The 18,470-nt window shown below is 42.6% G+C and overlaps 1 protein-coding gene and 1 non-coding gene across 5 annotated transcripts; both read right to left on the bottom strand.

The window, feature by feature from the left end:
* Positions 1-8,009: 8,009 nt before the first annotated feature.
* On the bottom strand, positions 8,010-14,223 carry LOC124019212 (phosphate carrier protein, mitochondrial-like). Of its 4 annotated transcripts, none has more exons than XM_046334607.1 (8): positions 14,066-14,223; positions 13,457-13,593; positions 11,247-11,377; positions 10,684-10,863; positions 10,267-10,448; positions 9,403-9,575; positions 8,899-9,009; positions 8,010-8,503 (listed from the first exon to the last, which is right to left on the bottom strand). In XM_046334607.1, the coding sequence occupies exons 2-8, from the start codon at positions 13,575-13,577 to the stop codon at positions 8,343-8,345; spliced, it is 1,059 nt and encodes a 352-aa protein (XP_046190563.1). In that variant the 5' UTR covers positions 13,578-13,593; positions 14,066-14,223; the 3' UTR covers positions 8,010-8,342. The 4 variants fall into 4 exon arrangements, with proteins under 4 accessions (XP_046190563.1, XP_046190566.1, XP_046190565.1 ...); XM_046334610.1 differs by lacking the exon at positions 11,247-11,377 and adding an exon at positions 12,373-12,497 and having other exon boundaries at positions 14,066-14,222; XM_046334609.1 differs by lacking the exon at positions 11,247-11,377 and adding an exon at positions 12,373-12,497 and having other exon boundaries at positions 13,457-13,597; positions 14,066-14,164.
* LOC124019229 lies at positions 9,800-10,034 on the bottom strand. Its single transcript, XR_006835757.1, has one exon. It is a non-coding gene; the product is annotated as a small nucleolar RNA SNORA53 (small nucleolar RNA).
* Positions 14,224-18,470: the final 4,247 nt, after the last annotated feature.

Here is an 18,470-nt window from a genome sequence, read left to right as displayed (position 1 = left end):
AATAACAAACATCACCCAATAAATGATTTCCTTGTTGAACCCATTTTCTTGAAATCATGAGTAGACTACACATAATTCCATGAAGAAGAATGTGGTAACCCCTGGACCTCTCCATGATGATACGGGGGTCGTTCCGCCAATTTGTTGCCCTTTGAGAAGTGTAACTTGGTCAATAAAAACATTTGATTTCACCTCATTTTCATAAATAGCACATGGCTCAACTTGATTTAAAAAAACACATTTTCCCATCTCTTAAGGACTGACACACAAAAAAAGACTAAGCCGCCAAATAAATGAACATGGTTGACTGTAAACAGGGTTGACGATTTCATCTTAAAAACAGCCATTCATCTCCTTGTGACAGGGTGAATGGAAGCTTGTTGTGTGAAATAGGGAGTGTCAATTGAGCACAAGCTTCACCCAAAAGATGAATAGCTTCCCCCGATTGCTCAGTTTGGCCGGGCGGCCAGCTCTAGGAAGAGTCTTGGTGGTTCTAAACTTCTTCCATTTAAGAATGATGGCTGCCACTTGATAACCTTCAATGCAACAGAAATGTTTTAGTACTCTTCCCCAGATCTGTGCCTCGCCAAAATCCTGTCTCGGAGCTCTACGGACAATTCCTTCGAACTCACGGCTTGGTTTTTGCTCTAACATGCACCGTCAACTGTGGGACCTTCAGATGATTTCAACTGATTTTTTTGGGCGAGCTCATTAGAATAATACCCAGCATGCCTGACAACTGTACATGTACATTAACGTGTTGGCCATTTAGCAGACGTTCTTATCCTAAGTGACTTCAGTTAGTGGATTCAACAAAGGTAGCTAAACAACCACATGTAAAAAGTAACACAACGTTTCTGTAACCATTACAGAGAATACCATGCACAATCGAGAGCATCCTGGCGGGCTGTATCACCGCCTGGTACGGCAACTGCTCGGCCCTCAACCGTAAGGCTCTCCAGAGGGTAGTGAGGTCTGCACAACGCATCACCGGGGGCAAACTACCTGCCCTCCAGGACACCTACAACACCCGATGTTACTACAGGAAGGCCATAAAGATCATCAAGGACATCAACCACCCGAACCACTGCCTGTTCACCCCGCTATCACCCAGAAGGCGAGGTCAGTACAGGTGCATCAAAGCTGGGACCGAGAGACTGAAAAACAGCTTCTATCTCAAGGCCATCAGACTGTTAAACAGGCACCACTAACATTGAGTGGCTGCTGCCAACACACTGTCATTGACACTGACCCAACTCCAGCCACTTTAATAATGGGAATTGATGGGAAATGATGTAAATATATCACTAGCCACTTTAAACAATGCTACCTTATATAATGTTACTTACCCTACATTATTCATCTCATATGCATATGTATATACTGTACTCTACATCATCGACTGCATCCTTATGTAATACATGTATAACTAGCCACTTTAACTATGCCACTTTGTTTACTTTGTCTACACACTCATCTCATATGTATATACTGTACTCGATACCATCTACTGTATGCTGCTCTGTACCATCACTCATTCATATATCCTTATGTACATGTTCCTTTTCCCCATACACTGTGTATAAGACAGTAGTTTTGGAATTGTTAGTTAGATTACTTGTTGGTTATCACTGCATTGTCGGAACTAGAAGCACAAGCATTTCGCTACACTCGCATTAACATCTGCTAACCATGTGTATGTGACAAATAAAATAACATTTGATTTGAATTTAGTTAGTGGTGTGTTTGAAATTAGCATAGAGTGCGTTGCCAGTTTTGGAGCTGATTGAAAATCTCACACATGAGATGGGTGAGAGCATAATGTTCCCTACTGAAGTCTAGGTGAAATCATTCCAAAGATTTGGTTAGTTCTGAAATGTTACATTTTCTAAGTAGTTTCAACTGTATAGGAAGTTGATATAAATTAACATTTTAAGGCAGCTAGATTACAAACTTTAAGATAAAACAATGTTTTTCTGACTATCCAATACTTCCTCTCCACTTCATAATTTCTCAAAACTACATGAGTAGCTTTGTTAGGACAACAACAAAAAAATCAGTTGAAGCACATTTATTTGACTAAAAGTATCAAGTTCACTCAAGTTATTAAATCCAACTTGTCAGTTCCACTTACTTTACTAGGTTTAGGTAACTTTAGATTGCGTTAACTCAACACAAAATCCAAATTGTACTTAAAAATGTTAAGGTAGCCAGGTTATAAACTTTTTTAATTTGACAAAAACATTTTTTTAGAGTGGCAGTCAATCTTTGTCATTCCCGCGCAGTGTAATTTAAAATTTTAATTTAACCTTTATTTAACTAGGCAAGTCAGTTAAGAACAAATTCTTATTTACAATGACAGTCTATGGGTAAAGGGCATAGTATGACGATGTACTATTTCAAGGGTCTGAGGGTCTCCTATTGTAACTACTGCAACAAGTCAACTGGAGAGAGAGGGGTGATGATGTCAATGAATCCAGACAGTGGAAAGATAATAGACAGACTCTTATACAGACCACAACCTGCCGCTGGGATGTTTACTTTGGCTCAGTGCTACATTGTTTGTCCTCCCATTTGTCATGTGTTATCGTTCTCAGGATTTTGGGTGGATACATTTTTTTATTTAAGTCATGTCGTGCATTTTTATGATGACGTATATTTTAACATGGGCATATGGTAAACCTACTAAGGTTTCGGCGTTCCATTTCACTCTGTTATATCTATTCCACTGTCGTCCAATAGATTCATTTAACTGAGGGGGTAAACTCATGTATCACATACTGTATTAGATGGCTATTCTCCCTCCCCCTCTCCTGATGTTACTGCAATCCTATGAATCTCACACATGAAGCCATGGCACCCAGTGGGGTTTAAGTCGCTCCTATTTACTCAGCCAATGAGGTGAGAGGACACTGATCCTGCTAAGGACTTCCAGTCAGCTGCAGCAAGGGCATAGTCTGGTGAACATGCAAGCAGGGAGTGTGTGGTGTGGTGCAGCAAGTTATCTGTCTCGCTCTGTCTCTGTCTCTCCCTATCCCTACACCTCCCTCTCTCCCTGTCAGATATCCTTATCATCACACACAGTGGGTATGTGTGACCACTGGGCACAATGACACATACGAACAGTCACGCCATTTACAAGAAGGTCATGAGCAGTAGCGATGCTTGTTGTAATGTGAGGCACTTGAGATTAAGAGATTTGGTTTAAATGTATCCCCCAAAATATGTGTAATGAATTTAATGGGAATGGGACATGTGACAGAAATGGCCAACCTCTCTATGGCACCAATCACAACTAGACCAGTGTTTCCCAACTCCAGTCCTCGATTACCCTCAACAGTACACATTTTTGTCGTAGCCCCAGACAAGCACACCTGATTCAACTTGTCATCTAATCAGGCCTTCAATGAGTTGATTCAGGTGAGTTTGACCAGGGCCACAACGATCATGTGTTGTGTTGGGAGTACTCAGGGACTGGAGTTAGGAAACACAGTACTACACACTCACATAGGCATTACTGTATGTAGCCAAGCAAATGCTCAACTATGTGCTATCTAGTGTTTGTATGTTGGAAAGTCACTGGGCTGACTCCTTATACTGTTTACCCAGCAACATTATCAGTGATGACCATCATACGTGTAATGGATTGGCACTGCAGTGAATGTGTAGACTTAACTAGACTTTGCATCCTATGTGCACTAAGTTATCAGAGTAGAACCAATTAGATTCATGACCAATAGTGGTGACCAGGTGTAGGCCTATAACAAACTCAGCTATAAATTGTGCATAGAAACAGAACTCTGGTTTTTAGTTCTTATTACTGTCAATGCTCTATTCATATGCCCTGTATTGGGTTGAGTGCCAATGTTTACACATCATTTGATTTCCAAGGGTACTACTCTTGACCTCTTGACTGGGTCACAACCACATTATAATTAAGCAATAAAGCCCGAGGGAGTGTGGTATATTGCCAATACACTACGTCTAAGGGCTGTTCTTAAGCACGACGCAACACAGAGTGCCTGGATAAAGCCCTTAGCCGTGGTACATTGGCCATTACCACAAACCCCTGAGATGCCTTCTTGGTATTATAAACTGGTTACCAACGTAATTAGAACAGTAATAGTACTTTGTCATACCCATGGTATACATTCTGATATACCACAGCTTTCATCCAATCAGCATTCAGGGCTCTAACTACCCGGTTTGTAATCCCTGACCAATCAGCTACATGGATAATTAGAAGGAGCTAGCATTTGACCAATCACACTCCTTCTAAATGCTTTTGAACAATGACGGGATTCAATTAATATGGCATGGGCGATCGGGTAAGCGTGTTTTGCAAAGGGTGAAAGTTCATTGCATTCGTTTTGGAATCGTGCAGGCATGAGCCAGGAGCCAGGAGCCTTAAAATAAAAGTCACATAATTAAAGGGATACTTCGGAATTTTGGCAATAATGCCCTTTGTGTACTTCCCTAGAGTCAGATGAACTTGTGGATGTGTCTCTGTGTCCAGTATGAAGGATGTTGGACTAGGAGTGTTTGACTAGTAACCGGAAGGTTGCAAGTTCAAACCCCCGAGCTGACAAGGTACAAATCTGTCGTTCTGCCCCTGAACAGGCAGTTAACCCACTGTTCCTAGGCCGTCATTGAAAATAAGAATTTGTTCTTAACTGACTTGCCTAGTTAAATAAAGGTAAAATAAATAAATAAATGTTGGAGGTTGTTTTGTGATCCAATACTAACTAGCATTAGTCTAGCAGAACAAGGCAGTTAACCCACTGTTCCTAGGCCGTCATTGAAAATAAGAATTTGTTCTTAACTGACTTGCCTAGTTAAATAAAGGTCAAATATATATATATTTTAAAGATACCCATAGACCTCCAGTCATTGTACAATAGCTAGTTAGCAACTTCCTTCAAACTGCATGCAAAGACAATACAATTGTATCCACAAGTTCATCTAAATCTGGAGAAGTAGGTAAAGGCCCTCTTTGCCAAAATCTCAAAGTATCCCTTTGGAGTAATGAGCAGGATTCTGTGTTATCACATGCGAAAGTGATTGATTTGAATAAAAACACTATCTGCCTTCCCAATGAAAACTAATTTGAAAATTCAAACATATATTTTCTGGGATAGTGATGTTGTATGTTTTTGGACAATGCACCATGCTGACAACATGACCGAGCAGTGCAGAATACTGTTCAATTTGAGAAGGGGACTCCTCCTTCACAGTTTTTGCCCATTCACGTAACGGGCCATAAACCGGTGCCCCGGGGCTCAGCATAATCCAATTCGTCCAATGATAGCCATTGTTCCTTCTAATAAAGGAAACGAGTCAAAACTGACCCTTCAAAACACAATTGATAAACAGATGCGATTTTATTTATTCTCTAACTGTGAATGGTTCATATCGATGTTTTCAATGTAATAAAGGACAATTATTTTTGCATTCACACTTTGGACAACTGATCTCTTTCTTGGACACAGTCCTTGAATGTGTATCACACAACAATATATATATCATCACTTGTGAATAATAGTCAATAAGAAAAACAATAGTCACATGATACACCTCAAGTTTTACCTCAAGTTTCACAAACAGTAACTCATTGTTTGCTATTAACCTTCATACTACACATGACAAAGGCCGATGAGGCCATGGCTTCCCTACATGGGGAACACGGTGTCATTTCGGCTACACAAGACTCATGCTCAGCCCACCCCTTAAACTCAACCCAGCTTTTGTGACACAGGCTCCTGTTTCAGAGTGACCTCCACAAAACCAGCACAAGGACAGAAACACAATGGAGTGAGGACACACACTTCTGCATGACCGCACACACATTCACACATGCGCACAACACAGAGGAGAAAGGATGTTAATATGAACTGTTTCCTGTGCTGTGGTCAGCTGTGGTGCCGTCAAATCATGAAGAGACAGCGATAAGTGCCCGATAGAAAATAGTTACAATATCACCAGGGCAGGCTTAGACTATTTCCAATATCTTGTGTTCCAAATCTTTTTCCAAAGTGCTACCTTATAGTAGTAGTCTTCAGTTCCGCATTTGATCTTCAGTTTTATCTTCAGTTGCATTATTTAAAAAAAACATGGAAGTTAGAAGTGGAAAAACATTGGCAGGCCTGTCTCTCTGGGGATTGGGAGAACTGCCACTGATGGGCTGCAGCTGCCGCCACCTCAGTAGTCCACAGTGATATATATTAGAGACCAGGGTAAAAATAGCAGACCGAGCTTGCCCCCATCAGCAGCTATTCTTTTAGAGTTTACACAACAAGATGATGTTCATTTATGGAAATGTTTGTTTATTCTATTTTACCGAGCCATTACGTTACGTCCTTGGATTTTATTATTATGTATCCTGTACATACAACTAATCCAACTTGAACGGATAGCTAGTTATCTATAGCAGTACTGAGAATCTCTGGAATGTTATGTTGCTTGAGGTGGTATTTAGACTTGCTATGTACTTCCCAGGACTAATGGATGAAACAAGTGTAGACATGATACATTGGGCTACATAACACCAAAAGTAATATAGTTAAGAAATGTCAAAATTACTGACTGAATGAATAATTCATACCATGATATCAATATTTGTGCAGACATTTCTGAATTTCACACATTTTGGGAGAATATTCCATGCTCAGCAACACCCCCCCCCGTTTTTTTTCAAACTGCAGTAGCAGCGGAGTACATCTGAGTCATTACTATTTGAAAGCACACAATGGTTACCAGGTTATACAGAGGTCACTAAGGGGTTACAGAGAAATGGGAATCCATATCCCATGACCACCCCCCCAACCTCAGCAGACCTGAGCTCCAGGTACGCAAACACAACCCACATTTCATTTCCTGGTAACATTGCTTCTATTGTGTCTGCTGCTTTCAGAGAACGGAAATGTGAAAACCCCATTATTAAGAGCAACCAAATGGATTATAATGACATGGTTACTGAGTCACAATTCCGTCCAATTAACACTGGGAGGCCGTCGATGTGATGCCTCGGGTTCATTGTGCCGCATGCGAGATACATTAGATTCCCCAGAGGCTTAGGCAGTTCTGCTCACCTCCTAGCCCTGCACCCATTTTACAAGACAGAATGACGCGGGCAACTTTGTTTTTCTGATAGGATGCATTTTTTATAAATGGGGTGATCCTCTATCAAGAGTCATCAGATTAGAGCATCACTAGGGAGAATAATTGTTTAACAAAGGAATAGAGTGCCATTCTGACAAACGCTGTACATAGTATATAGCTCCCTCTAGTGTTCATGTAGAGATCGGAAACAAATCCTGCACCTGTTTCTATTTCTGAGGATAGAGCCCCACATAATACCCACAAAACCTAGCTGTCAAACAAGGAAATGATTTGTCATTTTTTCTACCATTCATTTTTCCCTTAGGGAATTTTAGAAACATGTAAAATAAGCGCTGTATATTATAAACTGGGTGGGTCAAGCCCTGAATGCTAATTGGCTGACATCCATAGTATATTTAAGCAATAAGGCACGAGGGGGTGTGGTATAAGGCCAATATACCACAGCTAAGGACTGTTCTTATGCACGACACATTTTGGAGTGCCTGGATACAGCCTCTAGCCGCGGTATATCAGCCATATACCATAAATCACAGAGGTGCCTTATTGCTATTATAAACTGGTTACCAGCGTAATTACACATGTAAAAACAAATTTGTCATACCCGTGGTGTAGTCTGATACACCATAGCTGTCAGTCAATCAGCATTCAGGGCTCAAACCACCCAGTTTATATCAGACCGTATACAACAGGTATGTAAACATGTTCTGCTCCAATTGCGCTGGTAACCCATTTATAATAACAATAAGGCACCTTGGGACCACGGCTAAGGGTTATCCTTATGTGGTATATTGGCCTTATACCACACCCCCTCGTGCCTTATTGCTTAAGTACCCCAATACCCAAATTATTTTAATTACAGTGGAAAACTTCAAGAATTAAAACCGGACATGTTTCAGAGGAATCAATTTATTTAAATAATTATATCATTTCCACATAACTAATGGACATGATTCAATAAAACCAGACCATGTTTCTACAGTACATATTCTCCTAAACCTCAGTGCAGAGGGGGAACAAACATGGATTCCTCCCTTCCGGTCTCGCTTTCTCTTAAATATACATGGAAGGAACAGCCCTGGGCCTGGAGAGGAGCAGCTGCTTTAGGAACATAAATATAGAAAACAGAGCTGTGTGCTGCAGCCAGGGTAGTGAGGTGTGAGTTGAGAGGGGGGTCCCGGAGATGTTGTGAAGGGATTAGAGTGTAGGTGGGCTCTTTTTATTTTTTACTCAGTGAGCCCCAGCTTCTTCTTGAGGGACTCTGGCATCTCGGGGGGAGGGGGACGGGGCAGGCGGAAGTAGACCTTCACGGAGTCGTAGATGAACCACTGCAGGGCCGTCAGGGTACCGATCATGATGATACGGGCAACCAGGCCCTTCCACACACCTTAGAGGGGGAGATAATGGGAGAAGGGATGTTTAGGGGAGGTGTTTTTTGGAAGTGTATAAATAAATTACATCTGCTTTGTTGTTTCTTTGAGCGGGCCAAACACCCAATGTTGGACAGTTATATATGCAAGAGAGAAAAAAATAAAACATAATTCAGTTGACTATACAGCAACACCACAGGAGCGCCCTCCAGAGGTGGATCTAAGGAGCGTGTTGTTGGAATTGGGACATTAAATAAATCACCCATCTACCCCCCCTCTCCCAGTAATCAGAGAGGATTTGATTGGATAAAGTAACCTGAGGTACCAAATCAGTTTCACAAATCACATCTGTGATAACTTTTAGGAAGGATGCATTTCCTAAGTAAGACAAGCCCTACGGTTGTCCACTCACCTTTAGGTCCGAGCTTCTTGAGCACTTGGGCAGCAGTGCTGCCACTCTCCTTGTTCAGTACAGACACCACTGAGTCCGCTGGGTGGGACACGATGGCACAGAACACACCAGCTGCAGGGGACAGACAAATGCTCAGGGGACAGACAAATGCTCAGCACACAATCCAAAATAGGCCCACAATACCATCAAACAGAAGCCTGGGTCATCTTTGCTAGTCACCAAATGGAAGAAAACTGATTGAAACAGGGAGGGACAACTACCTGTACATGCACAATAAGAAATGCTTATTTTCATTTTCCTTTGCAAAACATTTTGCTATGGTGTGCACTAATGAATACCATCCCGGTTTCTCTGGGTAGTTCCAGCAATTGGGCACAGATCTAGGATCATATTACGCTTCCCACAATCCTAACCTTAGTTATTACAAGGACAACACAAACCAGACTCTAGGTGAGCTACTAGACCTAGGGCCACCTTCATCCTATTTCCTGTGGTACTACTCACCGATGTAGCCGGCAGTGAAGGTGACGATCAGCTGTTCGCCCTTTGTGCACTCAGCGCGGGGTTTGGGCACCACATGTTTGTAGAGCAGCTCCACGGTCCTCTCAAAGCAGGCAAACTTCATCATGGTGTAGGGGATCTGCCTCATCCACAGGGGAACCACACCCTTGTAGAACCTGAGAGAAAGGAAGGGGGTCGGGAGAGAAAGACAGAAGGAAGAATGTCAGTTCCAAGCAGGCAGATCAGAGTTCTCGTTCCCTCTGATCAGAAACCATAGGTGAAAGCATATGGTTGTCACTAACAAGGCACTGACTTTCACCAGACAAGAGTGTAAAAGAAGATGAACAAACTGTTAGACTATCCCAGCGCAAACCTGGAAAATAACATTAGGGTCTATGGGATTGTCCATCCCCCAGCATAGCTGCACTGGTAGGGGCCCACCAGGGAAACTGAGGGTTGCCAGTGCAGCGGAGGTGCTGGGAGGCAGGTAGACTGCTCTCACACACCAATGACTCAAGCACCTCCAACTGTACAGCCAAAAAGCCATTGAGGGCTTCCAAGCTGGAGCTGCAGCACTTAGAGACAACAGCACCAGCACAGGACTGCCCTCCAGAGGTGGATCTAAGGAGCGTGTTTGTTTGGTAACCTCAAATCAGCTACGCAGAGCAAGAATAACTTCTGTAGGCTTATGTTCCATACCAGCCAAGAAACACCCAATTAATGTAATCAAGGCTACAAGTTGTATCAGATTTGTTTCACCAAGCATACACACGTCGTAACTGTCCATGAGCAGGGTTGAATACTTTCCCAGGTTATACAGTATCCAAAACAAAAACTAATAGACCACCACAAACACAATCTACTCACGCCCATACTCCCTCCTCTGCGAACATCTTGGGAGCACACTGTCTGAGGTTGTTGGCGTAGCCGGGGCAGGTCTGGATACGCACTTTACACGCCTCCATGGGGGCCAGGGCAATATCAGCGAAGAACTCTGCACTGGCAGACGCAGCCAGGTACAGGGATGTCCTCCACAGGTAGGTGTTCTCCTGTTAGATGAGAGGGGGCGAAGTCAGTTGTGGTCCTGTGTGGGCTAGCAACACCAAAGTCACGCAGGGATTAGTCAATGTAAGCACTCATTGTACTGTACTTGGATAAAAGCGCCTGCTAACTAGCATGTCATTTATGATTGTTGGTTGGTGAACGAGTCCCTTTAAAACACTGTAAACCAGGGAATCCAACCGTGTTAGTTTCTACCCACATTGGTTACTACCCCTGACTGACCTCTCCAAGCATGTCGCTGTAGAAAATCTTGAACATCTCATAGAAGCCAAACTTGCAGAGACCCTGCATGGAGTAGCCGATGAATGTAGGGGCCCAGCCCTTAGCCAGCCCTCGGGCTCCATCCTCCTTCAGTGTGAGGGAGAAGCCTTTGCCAATGCTCTTGTACTTGTCAGGGTCCACCTAAGGAAGAAAAAACAATTGATTAACAGAGAGTCAAAGGAACAATGTGGGTAGACTAGATAAGAGACCTATGGGCTGAAATCTAGGTCATTTTTATCTAAGGTTTCAAGGCCATGTGTTTTTTTTTTTAAACTAGCTAGGTTACAGGTTGTGAACTAGGGGGTTATCCAGATTAACATGACTAGTTATAGGTAGTGATTTATCCAATGTCTGCTAATCTACAGGAATCTTCCACCCAATCACAAATCTAGTTTTCCCACCCAATTTTTTCTTCATCTATTCAAGTGCATAGGAATTAAGGGTACATTTGGGATTGGGCACCTTTCCTTTCAGGAGCTATGGAGGCCTTCACACAGCAGACAGCTACAGGGGGTACCACAAACCTGGATGCGGCACTTGACAAGGTCGAGGGGTACAACAGCTGTGTGTGTGAGGCCGCAGCTCAGGATACCCCCAAAGCCACACAGGGCATAATACTTTGTCGAGCCAAACTCACAGCTCACATCTGCAGAGTCTGCAGCAGAAAAACAACAATACATGCCCAACATGCAGTCACGACACATGCAACACAGGACAATAATCACCAACAAACATGCCACCGTTACATTATAACACACCAGGGAATGAGCCAGTTAATTTCAAACACTTGGAATCAGGGTTCAGGTAAATTCCTTTTCAATTCAGGAAGTTAACTGACATTTCAGTTTACCCCAATGCTTCTCTGATGCATTTATTTTAATTTTAAAATTTGAATCAGTTTAGTGTACTTCCTGAATTGAAACTGACCTCTGCTTGTGATTTTAAATTGATTATTATATACCCAGGATTTATTTCACTCATTTGATGAAGTAATCATAAAACAGGGTTAAAAATCTCTAAAAAAAAATTAAAAAATGTTTTTTTGATTTCTAACTTGAGAATGTCTGAAAGGTTTTACAAAAAAATCAAATATTGTTGAAGCATGAGCTGTATAATTAGCTAAAATACATATAGCTTGCATAAATACATGCATCATTTATACTTTAGTCAATTTAAAGATAGGAATAATTCCGTTGAGGTGTAAATTACTTGGGCCTTTGGACTAACTTAATAAAGCCATAGGTTAAATTCTAGCAATGCACAGCTGTACTTTGATCATGTTATAAATAGCAGGGTGAAATCTCTGAAAACATTTTCCCATTGTCACTCCTGACCTTTCAGTGACCTACAAGTCCTTCAGCTTTGGATTGAGAAGGGGAATGGTAGCAGGCAGTGAGGTTCAGGAACACTGGTGATTGTGAATCACACACTTACCATGCGATGTGGGTCATTCGAAAACAATTTTTAAAAATCAGGTGATCAGGTGGGATAAAACATGAGGTTGAACAATGACAATGATTCCACCACAGCTGCACAAAACCGGGCTGCTTGATACATCCATTCTCCCATGCAAATTAATGCATTTCAGACAACAAAAACATGTTAGCGTGTTGGGTTTTAAGTGGCACCAGGCCACAGGGTTAGACAGACCTGCATTCTGCATTTGACCAGATCGAGGGGCACTAGGGCAGCATGTGTGGTGCCACAGCTGATGATGCCACCAAACCCACAGAGGAGTAAATACTTCCGTGAGCCGAACTCACAGCTGTCTCCCTCTGAAGAAAGAGTCAGGCAATACTTTCAAAATGGGGACTTGATGTTGTTCATTAGAAGTGGTAATAAGTAAAAGCAAACTGCATCTTCACTAGGCTAAAGGGCAAATACAAGTGGAGCTTAATTGTGTGTGTCCTGTCCTATGTAATCTGCATAGGCCAATGTCAAAGGTGCAAAAAGCCATGCACACGTGGAACATTTACTGCCTGTGAGGGCAGACCCTTGTGCAACAGGCAATGTACTAGTAGAGCAGACTAGCTGTATAACTAATTGACCAACCAGCACAGTGTTAAGGCTATAAAAAGAGGACACTGGCCAGCAAGCTCTAAAACTAACCAAAAGCCTGACCCAAATATGTCACCTTTAGAACTAGGCTGGCTAAACCGTAAAAAACATTCCATAGAAATGTTTCAAGCGGCCATGCTTTACGTTACAAAAAGGATAGCATTTCAAGTGATCCTAAATCTAGACTAAACTTGTCAAACTTATCCGAATTGAGAACCAATTAAATGCCCCCGTCTAGGGGTCAGACGCATATCATTAGCCGGCTGGTGTGCTAGAAAGCAATACACAGACATTCGCCTAACTACTACTTTGCCCTTTTGAGTTAGGGGCCTCACCTTAGTTTTAAACAGCGATTGAGGGAAGACATGAATTCAGTTCAGATACCTGCGGCATATTTCAAAGTTTACATTTGCCCTTCCATGTCCTCCATAGACAAGGCCTAGCCTGCCTTTGACATTCCACATTTAATGACAGTGGCTAGATAGCGTTAAAAGTTTGACCAGCACACAAGTCGTATCTAATAAATAACACATGTTGATATCTATTAAATATCACATTAATAAAATTGGTATCTCGTCTCATCATCATCGATTCAGTTGGCTGCGTACTTGCTCGCTAGCTAGCTACATGCTAACTGTACATGTTGGCTAGTTAGCATGCAGAACATTGGTTTTACCAGCGATTGCTGCGGCAGCGAGGTTGCGGCTCTGTTTGGGCTCCTCGGTTTCTTGGAGGGAGAAGAGCGGGGCGTTGAAGGGATTAGCCCGGGACAACTGTGTCAGTGTGGTCGGATACATGATGGCCAAAACCGGGCTGTAGAATGAAAGCGAATGTTAACAAGCTAGCTCACTACAGTACCTTGCTATAGAAACACGATCAGCAGTAACACAGCTCAGCTGACACTGAGAGCAGGATAGGAAGGGGGTTGGAATGTCACGTGAATATGTAGCTATAGTTTGACATCCAGATAACATGGAATGGAAATGCAAACCGTATTCCATTATGTTATTGTTTGTGTTAGCTAACGAGCTATTTCGGCTTCTGGCTAGTTAGCTAAATTACGTTAACTAGCTAACTTATTTAGCAAGCTCACTACTACTAGCTAGTGAGCAACTGATTAGCTAGCTTTCCCAAGGTGGAACAGTTGCACAAGACAAGCTAGTAACATAAAACATTCTAAACGTCCTAAACACAGCATTATAGTAAAGACAAGCCTTAATATTCCCTTCTACTGTAACATTTCAAATTCGAATTTTGTTAAGACATTTCATAGTACTCCACTCACTCTCTCAGTGTCTTAAAATGGCGCCTCCACTCCTACTGCAACCGGCGGCTCACAGAAGCCGAACGTCCTCGCAATAAATTAATTTGTCCTTCCCTGACGTCACGGAGAAAAGTGGGAGAGACCTTCTGTGTTCTGTCCTATCGGGGACGATATATGGAATGACAGTGCGATCAATCAAAATGCGGGGTCCAATCACGAAACAGGACGTTCCTTGGCCTTCAGCGCTATTGTAGAAGTACAACGCTAGAATGCTCTTTAAATTTGGTTTTAGAAGTGACAGTGCCACCAACCACATGGAAGACTAAACAGTTGATACATTATGGAGTGCTGTGTGCCAGATAAAGACAGGGAGTGAGGGGGAAAGTTTCCCAGGCCAATAAAGTCATTTGAATTTAATTGAGAGTGGGGAGAGGCAAAGAGAGAGAGAGTGATAAAGAGAGAGAGAGAGAGAGGTGAGAGTAAGAAGATTACTAATGCCTTGGCAGTCAGTCTATTCTTTGCCATGGTATTAATCTAGGCCTGTGGAGCAGGGCAGTCTTCCATCCCTGCAGGTCAACAGTGTCATGGCAGTCTTGACTTTTGCTGCATTTATGTTCTAGTCGGAACTAGGAAAATGGTTATAGTTATACACATACCACGTTCAACCAGTTAGCAAGTCAGAAATATCAGAATGCCCTAGTTCCGAGTAGCATGTGAAGCTCTGAATGATTGGACCAGTTGAATAAATATCAAATCAGAGGGCCACAGAGAATGAGAACCACAGAGAATGCCTTCATGCCTCTACCACAACCTATATTTAACAATTATTTGGCAATAGTCAGTCAGTAGGCAGCTCAACCCTGCTTCTGGCTGACTGTGTGTAGGTGTCTGTGTGAAGTTAAAATTAGCATCAGGGTCCTATATGAGTGCAATAGGTGAAACTATTCCTGATTTCCACTCTGGGCTAAGTAGAGTGTATTCAGTGGGGCCTGTATTTTATCATTGACACCATTACAACAAAAAAATTACCATCAGAATGCATTATAACTGCAGTACACTGACGTATAACTGCAGTTAGAGTGCAGTACAACTGCAGTACTATATATTGCAAATAACACTATGTTCATTTTGCAGTGTAAGTGCAGTATAACTGCAGTTCAATAGCAGTACACTGCTGTTATTCTGCAATTACTGCTTCCAAAATACCAGTCGACTGCAGTCACTGCACTTTCACTGCAGTTTCAAAACGGCAATATTCTTTTGTAAGGGCAGGCTCAGCTCCCCCTCTGCAGCTAGAAAGTACTGTTGTAAGAAAAATACTGTAGCTATTTTGAAAAGGCTGCTCTAAGGAGTGCCTCAAGGCTCCATCCTCGAACCTCTGCTTTTCATTATTTCCATGCTTCCCCTGAGCCCGATCATCTGCCACTATGGTCTCAACATCCACTGCTATGCGGATAACTCCACACCAAACCCGCCTCATCTCTCTACCCCGTCTCTGATCAAATATGAAAGGATATGAAAACTGGATGACATCCAATCTACTCAAACTCAACAGTAATAAAACAGGTCATGCTGCTGGCTCCCAAGGCTCTCCTCAAGAAAGTGGGAGACCTCGTAATGTCCATCAATGCCTGTTCCATCTGCCCATCATCTGTGGTCTGGTCCCACTCTCTCCTTTGAGCCCCACATAAAATGTATCACCAAATCCGCCTTCTTCCACCATCACTTGGTACATCACGTCTGGACTAGAGGTCTTCTCGGGTCCAAAACTGAGGACCCGTACGGGCCCGATCATTTTTTAAAGGGGGTGCCCGAACCTGAATGAACCCGTGGTCATATAGACCTTAATATGTTTGCTAGGCCTTCTATAAGTCAATAAATTCACCTTATTGGTATAAAATAAATATCTTACAGGCTATGCAGAGCTGTGGTTACATACAGTGTATTCAGAAAGTATTCAGACCCTTTGACTTTTCCCACAGCCTTATTCTAAAATTGATTCAAATGTTTTTTCCCCTCATCAATCTACACACAGTACCCCATAATGACAAAGCAAAACACAGGTTTTTAGAAATTTATGCAAATGTATTAAAAAAACTAAAAATGTAAATATCACATTTACATAAGTATTCTACTCAAACCTCTGTTGAAGCACCTTTGGCAGCGATTGCAGCCTCAAGTTTTCTTGGGTACACCTGTATTTGGGGAGTTTTTCCCATTCTTCTCTGCAGATCCTCTCAAGCTCTGTCAGGTTGAATGGAGAGCATTGCTACACAGCTATTTTCAGGTCTCTCCAGAGATGTTCAATCAGGTTCAAGTCCGAGCTATGGCTGGGCCACTCAAGGACATTCAGAGACTTGTCCCAAAGCCACTTCTACATTGTCTCGGCTGTGTGCTTAGGGTCCTTGTCCTGTTGGAAGGTGAACCTTCGCCCCAGTCTGAGGCCCTGATTGTCCTGAAGCAGGTTTTCATCAAGGATCTCTCTGTACTTTGCTCCGTTCATCCTTCCTCGATCCTGACTAGTCTCCCAGTCCGTGCTGCTGAAAAACATCCCCACAATATGATGCTGCCACCACCATGCTTCATCTTACGGATGGTGTAACGTTTCCTCCAGGCGCATTAAGGCTAATCTTGTTTCATCAGACCAGAGAATCTTGTTTCTCGTGGTCTGAGAGTCCATTAGGTGCCTATTGGCAATCTCCAAGCGGGCTGTCATGTGCCTTTTCCTGAGGAGTGGCTTCCTGGCCACTCTACCATAAAGGCTTGATTGGTGGAGTGCTGCAGAGATGGTTGTCCTTCTGGAAGGTTCTCCCATCTCCACAGAGGAACTCTGGAGCTCTGTCAGAGTCACCTCCCTGACCAAGGCCCTTCTCCCCCGATTGCTCAGTTTTGGCTGGATGGCCATTCTTCTTCCATTTAAGAATCATGGAGGCCACTGTGTTCTTGGGGACCTTTAATGCTGCAGAAATGTTTTGGTACCGTTCCCTAGAGCTGTGTCTCAACACAATCCTGTCTCGGAGCTCTACAGACAATTCCTATGACCTCATGGCTTGGTTTTTGCTCCGACATGCACTGTCAACTGTGGGATCTTATATAGATAGGTGTGTGCCTTTTCAAATTATGTCCAATCAATAGCATTTATCCCAGGTGGACTCCAATCAAGTTGTTGAAACATCTCAAGGATGATCAATGGAAACAGGATGCCTCTGAGCTCAATTTCGAGTCTCATAGCAAAGGGTCTGAATACTTTTATAAATAAGTTATTTCAGTTTTTGCTTTGTCATTATGTGTGTAGATTGATGAGGAAAAACATACATTTAATCAATTTTAGAATAAGACTGTAAGGTAACAAAATGTGGAAAAAGTCAAAGGGTCTGAATACTTTATGAATGCACCGATGACAAACAGGACCCGACCTGGACCCAAGGAAAAAGTGAACATTTCAGGTTCGGGTGGACCCGTGAAGACCTTTAGTCTGGACTACTACGGGCTCCAGTATGTCCAGAACTCCGCTGCCAGGGTCCTCTCACACACCAAACCCTCGGAACACACCACCCCTCACTTTGCACTACCATCACTGGCTCCCAGTCAAATGATGCATTACTCCTCACCTACAAGGCCCTCCATAGCCTTGCCTCCTCATACCTTGCCGACCTCCTCCATACACACATGCCTTTCCGCTGCCTCCACTCCCCTGACACAGGACTACTCACCATCCCTAAAACAAAGATTGGGGGACCAGGTATTCAGTATCACTGCTCCCCAAATTCTGTAACTCTCTCCCCCCCAGCCACCCACGACTCCATCACCACCTTCAAAAGCAGACTAAAATTCCACCTGTTCGGTCTGGCTTTCCCCTCAGTTTAGCCCAAGTTTAAAATAAGTAGCTTATATTTATATTTTAATTAGGGTTTCACAGAGAAAGCTATGAGCTAGAGACTTGAAACTTTGTATGTAGGTGTTTTTCTTCATGCTGAACAAATTTACCTCAAAGACCCGTAAGGTCCGTCAGGGTAGATTTCCCTCCATTTTGAAAACCTTTGAACCACATAACACCAAATAACAAAAGTCCAGTCCAAATAACACCATATTCGGTATGTAGGCCCACTTAAGGGACTGGTTAAAAGATGGCTGTTACTGATAAAATCAGGAAATCAGACTTTGTATCCATTTAAATCCTCTGTAAATCCACTCTACAATGGCCATTCAACTTGAATCTTTTTAAGGTCATCAAAGACATTACCATAATGAACCATGTTACGTTTGGCATTGATATCTTAAGGGAAGCTATTAATAATGAACTTTTTTGACTATTTAACACTAATGCTTAAAATAATCATACGAAATCTTCTTCTCATGGACAAAGTCAGATTCACTCCAAATGTGGTCTTTGGACTTTTCACAATAGTCGCTAGAGTTTGAGAAA

The sequence above is a fragment of the Oncorhynchus gorbuscha genome, unplaced genomic scaffold, assembly GCF_021184085.1.
Source record: "Oncorhynchus gorbuscha isolate QuinsamMale2020 ecotype Even-year unplaced genomic scaffold, OgorEven_v1.0 Un_scaffold_8:::fragment_2:::debris, whole genome shotgun sequence".
In the NCBI taxonomy this organism is placed as follows: Eukaryota; Metazoa; Chordata; class Actinopteri; order Salmoniformes; family Salmonidae; genus Oncorhynchus; species Oncorhynchus gorbuscha.
This window is presented reverse-complemented; position numbering and strand designations above follow the sequence as displayed.

Excerpts from the sequence above, each read along its gene's own strand:
- LOC124019212 (XM_046334607.1), bottom strand. The coding sequence starts at position 13,577 with ATGTATCCGACCACACTGACACAGTTGTCCCGGGCTAATCCCTTCAAC. Across the intron at positions 9,010-9,402 it reads CTTCACTGCCGGCTACATCG|CTGGTGTGTTCTGTGCCATC; the intron begins GTGAGTAGTACC and ends TGTCCCCTGCAG. Across the intron at positions 8,504-8,898 it reads CAAGAAGCTCGGACCTAAAG|GTGTGTGGAAGGGCCTGGTT; the intron begins GTGAGTGGACAA and ends TCCCCCTCTAAG.